Source organism: Drosophila ficusphila, unplaced genomic scaffold (genome assembly GCF_018152265.1).
Source record: "Drosophila ficusphila isolate 14025-0441.05 unplaced genomic scaffold, ASM1815226v1 contig_197, whole genome shotgun sequence".
NCBI lineage: Eukaryota > Metazoa > Arthropoda > Insecta > Diptera > Drosophilidae > Drosophila > Drosophila ficusphila.
In genome coordinates, this window is record NW_025064091.1 from 1,316,222 (window position 1) to 1,323,830 (window position 7,609).

General features: G+C 36.1%; 1 protein-coding gene across 1 annotated transcript; it reads right to left on the reverse strand.

The window, feature by feature from the left end:
* Positions 1–879: 879 nt before the first annotated feature.
* Positions 880–1,915, reverse strand: LOC122319717. The gene is made up of 2 exons (XM_043207316.1): positions 1,698–1,915; positions 880–1,551 (listed from the first exon to the last, which is right to left on the reverse strand). Exons 1-2 carry the CDS (start codon positions 1,756–1,758, stop codon positions 1,184–1,186), a joined length of 429 nt encoding a protein of 142 aa, XP_043063251.1. The 5' UTR covers positions 1,759–1,915; the 3' UTR covers positions 880–1,183.
* Between the last annotated feature and the right edge of the window lie 5,694 nt (positions 1,916–7,609).

A 7,609-nucleotide genomic window follows, 5' to 3' on the forward strand; every position in this document is an offset into this window, starting at 1 on the left:
TTGTGTACATCTGTTGAGCCGCTAGCGACTTTTCCAGAAGGTTTTCCCAATTTTCTTATGCTATAACCTCCTTCTGGTTCTAAGCTATCTCCATATCAATTTTCAGCCAAATCGGTCAAGCCGTTTTTATGTGATGCGATTGCGCACATTTTTTGTCTCCATTTTTATATATATACTAGCAAACCCGGCGAACTTTGTTCTGCCTTTTTTTGGAAAAAATTACAAAAATAATCAAAAACCTACATTAATATTTAATTTTTATTTCTGTATTTTGGTACATAGGCGTCGATCAAGTTGTTCTTCCATGTTTCATTGCTTAATGATACATCTGCTGAAGATTTCTCGAAGCAATTGCTGACTATCGGCAATGGTCAAGTACCTGTCGATGAATCGAGCGGATTAATATCATTTCGAAATAATTTTTGTAATTTTGTCTCATCAAAAAGGAACTTATCAACAATGTATTTGCAAACATTATTTCTAACTACAAAAATAAGGAATGGTTGAGTGAGAGAGCCATTTTAGCGGCTAAGAATAAAGATGTTGATGACCTGAACTACATAATTCAAAATAAGATCATTGGAACAATGCATTCATTCAAATCTATTGACTGAGTCACAAATGAAGATGAAGCCACCAACTATCCAATTAAATTTTTAAACTCTTTGGACGTGCCTGGCTTACCACTGCATAATTTACATCTAAAGGTTGGATCCGTAGTAAACATACTTCGAAACATAAACCAACCAAAATTGTGCAACGGTATGCGTTAATGGCAATAAATAAGCAGATTTTTTTTTTTTATAGGAAAAAATTACAAAAAAATTAAAAACCTACTAAATAGGTTGCTCTTCACTTAAGTGCCTTGTAATACACGACATTTTTTGTTTTATTATCAGGCGCAAAAACAAACAACGCAGATGGTTTTCCGACCCGTGAACATGCCACGTATAATTGACCATGTGAAAAACATGAATGTTCTAGATTTAAACCACAAACTTTTAAGGATTGGCCTTGTGATTTGTTGATGGTCATGGCAAATGCAAGACGTATCGGAAATTGAATTCTTTTAAATTCAAACGGCATATCGGTTGGTATCATCGGTATTCTCGGTATGAGAACTTCCTCACCTTTGAATTTTCCTATCATTATCGTAGCGTAAATTACATTGTTCATTAGTTTTCTAACCACCAAACGCGTACCGTTGCACAGTTTTGGTTGGTTTATGTTTCATTGCATCTTGTGCATATTCATGCATATGACGTGGACTACCAATGTACGTCGCTGGCAGAATAGTTAGTCGCCCAATATTAGCTGCATTTTCTTCAGTACTAACTGCATCACGTAAATGGATGTACTCCTCAGAACGCAGTTTGGATTGGTTCAACCTAATGAATGTTAAACGTTCAGTTTCTATTTTTACATACATGTCAACGCAGTACTGCTGAAACAATCGACGAAACCGCAGCAAATAGTTGTCAGTATTTTGACGAATCATCAAACGATATGCGTAATAATTCATTGAGCTTACTTTCTTTGTAGTTTCTTCACCTGAAATTAAAAATTTTATAATTAACCATTTCAAATGCAAATTTTAAAGGCAAAGAATACACCATTAGCCATTTTTTTTAATAAGCATTATTTTAAATCAGTGTCTTTTAAAAATAAATGAAATAAATTATGATACTAATACTCACCATTCAATGGATTAATCATTTTAATATTAAAATAATATCCATCTTCTCCTTGCCAAAACATTAGCGGGTATTGCAACGCGTCATATGATCGATGAGTTTCAGATATTTGTTGCAGTTGCCCAGTATCGCGACGTTTAAGCACAATATCGCGGTTTCCAAATTGTTCACCAACAATCAGGATGGCGACTTCGTCTATTGTTGGAGCATTAAATGTCCTTTCGTGTGTTCCAGATGGTCGTTTATCTGCTTTTATGACAACTTTATAGTCATCATTTGGCATGCGCTCTAAAGCACTCTTAAACAACCTGACCATCGCATGATGTTCATGAAGCAGACACTGCATGTCTTGAAGAATTGCTCGCTTCATCCCTTCATTGATCGCTAGACGTCGATCAAGTTGTTCTTCCATGTTGCCCATGAAATATATTTGTAAAAATTTTTTTTGTGTATCTTCGAAAGGTAGTAATGATCCAATTCGATGGTGAATCTGTCCTTGTATCTAAGATAAAGTAAGTTATTCTTTAACTATATTCTATGTAATACAAAAAAAAAAAAACATTAAATGTCGGATTAAATCCTCGTTCTTCGATAATATCTGCCCCAAATGACGTCATTTGGAAACAACCATTGTATTTTCGGGTATTTGCAAGAAAGTGGCGTGATTCTTGTGTTTCACCACAAAGCAACGAATACAATGGCTCAGGTGGCGGAGTCAACAATGGCAATTTAACTTTACCATTAAAGCAGCATAATCCAGGCGTTTCTCCGGAAAACTTCAGTGCACCGCAATACTCGCAAACAACGTCCATTTGCCCAATGCAAACGCTAGGATGCAAGCTGTAATCAGTGATGCAATCGTATTGAAACGCTGCTCGATTCAAATCAGCACTTGATAAATTTCTTCTGCGTCGCAAATGATCTATTTCTTGACCTCTGTTGTAAGCTCGACGATTCTGCATTGTCAACCGAGCCGTATTACGGATTGCCTCTCTTTGCTCTGCTGATTGAGAAGCACGAAGTCGACCTATTCTAACGCGGTTCTGTTCACGTTCAATGTTTTGTTCTTCTTCAGACCTTCCATTTGCAGTATTTTGTAGTCTTCTTGCATTACGGCTTTGTCGGGAAAGATTCGATCGTCTTGGTCGCGGCATTATTAATTAAACTTCCCTTCACTTCAATTCACAAAAAGCACGAAAAACTTCACTTCACTTCAATTCACCAAAATCACAAATAATTTCTACTCACTTTAAAAAAATTGAGTTAAAATGCTATGGTAGTGTGTGCTTGTCAGTTTGATGAGGTAATAACTCAGTTTATATGCGATTTTTGGTATGTCGAACGGAATAAAAAGTACCCTAACTCCTATTCCGGGCTCTAAGCTACCTTCCTACCAATTTTCAGCCAAATCTGTTCAGCCGTTCTTAAGTTATAAGTGGTGGAACTAACACAACTTGCTTTTATATATATAGATATATAGATATATAGATAGATATATATACATACTTATTATATACCATCTGAAAAGTATTGATGTGTAGATCATATATATACATATATATTGGATCTGACTTTTACGGATCAAAAGATATATATTTCAATTTTTATTTTCAATTTTTAAAATAAAAGTTATCGAATAATTTTTATTTTTCAATTTATATAATAAAAATTGAAAATAAAAGTTATTGAGTAAATTTTTATATAAAAATTGATACTTAATAATTATTACTAATTTGTTATTATTAAAATTAATTTTAAGTATTAAAAATCAATTTTTTTCGTAAAAATTAAGAAATAACTTTTTTTGTAATTTTTTTGCTTTTTTGATTATAACCGTTACAGTCCCTGCTATCCACACACGACTCCGGCGAAGGGATCACTCCATCCAGCTATAGCTAGTTATATAGCCGTTAATAAAAAAAAAACTTAATTTTAACTAATTAATTATATGTATTAGGCTAAGATTTGAATACTTGTCGTCAGTCTCATAGAGAGAAGATTCGATAAATAAACACCGTAATTAAAAAAAAAAAAAATCAGGTAAACCTGGTCTTTACTACCGTTCTTTCTTCTTTCAGAAAATAATCTTTAAAAAATAATACGCATTGTATAATCTGAATGTCTGCACTGTAGATGGTGGATTAATCGAAATATTTAAAAAAGTCATAACATAATAGAAAATAATTTTTATTCAAAATAAGTTCAACGGCACCTATATGCCGCACGCCGGCAGTGTAGAGGAGCACATGCTAAACGCAAATACATGGCGCCAAACAGTGGCGTTGATAGGGGGGGGGATCAGGGGGATCAATCCCCCCCCCTTGGGTCTGAGAATTATAAGATGATAAAATCGAATTTTTTCCAGGCATGTGTTTTAATGTAAGCATAACATGTTTGAAGCGCCAATATTTATTTTGTTTCAATGTGCAATACGGCAATTAATGGTAAAACTCTCAAAATTGAAAAAGAAACACACATTTTTACGCGATGAACTGAAAAGGATTCGAGGAGAAGCAGATACGTTTCCTGAAATTTTCGAAGCTGCAAAGAAAATTGCTGAAACTTTGGACATTGAAATCAAACACAAACGAAAAGTGAGCAGACAAAAAAATCGAGCGAATCCTCAAGTTCAGAGTGCAGAAGAATACTTCCGTGTCACGGCGTTCAATCCATTTTTGGACTTCTACATCATGGATCTTGGCGAGAGATTTATCGATCACGAAAAAATATTAGAAGGGTTTTCGGCGCTCTTCAAGCATGATTTATCTGAAATCGACAAAGCAGCTGAGAAATTATGTTTGGATACTATCGAATATGCATCAATAGTAACTCGAATTATTGTCTATTTATCTATTATAGGACCGCTTGAATGGTTTGGCAGCTCTCAACGAGGATTATTATCGCAGTGTAAAATATAACTTACAAAAAAAACAGGATATTATTCTGAGTCATAACCCCCCCCCCATATCAAAAAGCTATCTACGCCACTGGCGCCAAAGCTGGGGAAAATGGCGCTAATTCTTGGGACAATGGTGGAGAAGCGGAGCACGTTTGGGAAAGAAACTGATGTTTGTCGGTGCGTTTTACTGTAAACTAGTCGAGAATCCAAATGATGTGTAGTTATTGTACGCAAATAAAAATATTTCTTCCATGGTGTTTTTTTAGGACTTTTAAATTTCTGTTCAATTTCATTAAAAACGGATGAAAATCGGTGGAAAGATATAAAAGTCTATATAAAATGAATAAACAGAGTTTTTTTACCCACTATTAAATCAAGCAAAAAAAATATATTCCACATAGAGTGGTGGCCACGAGTTTAGCACACTATGCATGCCCTATTTTCGATCTCTAATTTCTCCTTTCCCTGGAAATTTTCCGTCAATTTTTATACCCTTGCAGAGCAAAGGGTATTATAATTTTGGCCAGAAGTTTGCAACGCAGTGAAGGAGACACCTCAGACCCCATAAAGTATATATATTCTTGATCAGCATCACGATCTGAGTCGAAATACGTCTGTTCGTCTGTACGTCTGTCCGTCTGTCTGTCTGTCCGTCTGTCCGTCTGTCCATCTGTCCGTCTGTCCTCCTGTCCGTTTCTGCCTAAACTAGTCTCTCAGTTTTAAAGCTATCTTGCTGAAACTTTCCCAAAAGGTGTGTAGTTATTGCACGCAGTATATAAGTCGGAACGGGCCGGATCGGTCGACTATATCGGATAGCTCCCATACAAGAGATTGAAAAAAAATTCTAACGTCGTTGTTTTTGATCAGATCGACTTGATTTCTTCTAGATGGCGTTTTCTGACCACTATTGAATTTCGGATAAAATTTGATCAAAATCGGATAACTCCACCATATAGCTGCCATACAAAAGATCAAAAAAATATATATATAAATAATGAAAAAAAATTATAACGTCGTTGATTTTAGTCCCACGAGCATGATTTTCAAAACATGGGGTTTTTTAATAACCCTTGATTCGAGAAAAAAATTTCATTAAAATCTGACAACGTTATCGTATAGCGGGGGGGACGGTGGTCCAGCAGGTAGAGCGCTGGCCTCCGGTCCGGAAGGCCCGGGTTCAAGTCGAGCCCCAGGCTCCCCGAGAAAAAGAAACGGTCTCTTTTTCCAAATCTCCACCACTTCTATGCTCTATCGCTCACTTAACATTAGTAACAAATTTCGGCTCCCCGGACCCGCACACCCCCTCGTCCACGTTACTATGGACCCAACAATAGAATTTTCGACACTCCTAGATGGCGCCAGGTGGCATCCCCACCGCTAGGATAAGTCGCTACTGGCTTATCACCGGTACGATCGAAAATCAATGATAACGAATCCTCTACAAGAAATTGTAGAGGCTCTAAGCTCCCGGGTGGAGTAAAAGAATGTAAATTTTTTTTTTTTATCGTATAGCGGCCATAGGAAAGATCGAAAAATCTATATAGAAATACGGGAAATAAAATTATAACATCGTTGTTTTTCATCAGACAAGCATCATTTTTGGAATATAGAGTTTTCTAACTGATTTTGAATTCCATATTAAATTTCATCAAAATCGAAAAACTATATCATATAGCTGCCATACAAACAATAGTCGAAAATATGGAAAATAAAAAGAAAAATCGTCATAGTTTCAATGTTGTTTAGCCCTTATGCATTTTGATCGACATATTTGATGACTGCAAGGGTATATAAGCTTCGGGCTACCGAAGCTAGCTTCCTTTCTTGTTTGAATGATCGTTTGCTCTATTAATCGGACAAAATGCACCGTTAATTTTGTCCCATTCGCTTTTACCCTTATCCTTTACCAATCCTTTGAACCAAAATATTTCTAAATCAGGCTGGAGACCAGTTAAGCACACAACGGCGGTCTCGTTTTTTATATCCTTGCAGTGCAAAGGGTGTTATAATTTCAGTCAGAGGCTTGCAACGCAATGAAGGAGACTCCTCAGACCCCATAAAGTATATATATTCTTAATCAGTAGTAGTAGTAGTAGTAGTTATTGCACGCAGTATATAAGGCGGAACGTGCCGGATCGGTCGACTATATGGGATAGCTCCCATACGAGAGATTGACAAAAAAAATTTTTACTTCGTAGTTTTTTATCTTTTTGACTGATTTCTTCCAGATTGTGTTTTTTTAACTACTATCGAGTTTCGAATTAAATTTTACTAAAATCGGATAACTCTATAATATAGCTGCCATTGCACACTGGTCCCAATACCCAATATTCTTGCATAAACTAGGGAAATGTAGTTACAGACTTGAAACTTGGCACTCTATATAGTTATAATATATGCCGATCGGGCCACGCCTTCCTTTCCGCCCCATAGAAACCTATGAACCCTGGGACAAAAATTTACAAAATATCCATGCAAATTGTTCCAATATATTTGATAAATTTGAAATATATATAAAATAACTTTAGTAAATATCCCTGTAGTGGCGCTTGTCACTCCAGTTCACTAAAAGTAGGCAAAATAAATCTGGCCAAGAATGTTTTATAAATACCCCTATCCTAATTGATATCGTGACTCACCGAAGTGGCCACTCTACACTATCTGCCGCTCCACCTAGTGTGCAGTTTTTGCACTAATGCAGATCGACAGTCATACTACTAGTCGATTGCGTGGGGAAATGCATTCCTATGCCGTCGCTGAGGGGTACGTTCGTTAAGGGGGGCTTCTCATGTAACATGTCAAAAAGTAGTTGTTTTTTGGGAATTTGTTTCACTTGGAAAATTAAAACTTACACGAATAATTTTTTGCATATATTTGAAGACATGTTTAAAGTATGAGAAAAACATTTTTTGAAAATTCTAAAAAACAAAATGGCGGACTTATTCTAGGTCGCGTGTGGCTCGACGCGGTTGAGGGACTTATTGCGGTACAGTGTGGAGCCCAAGGTTTTCATCGG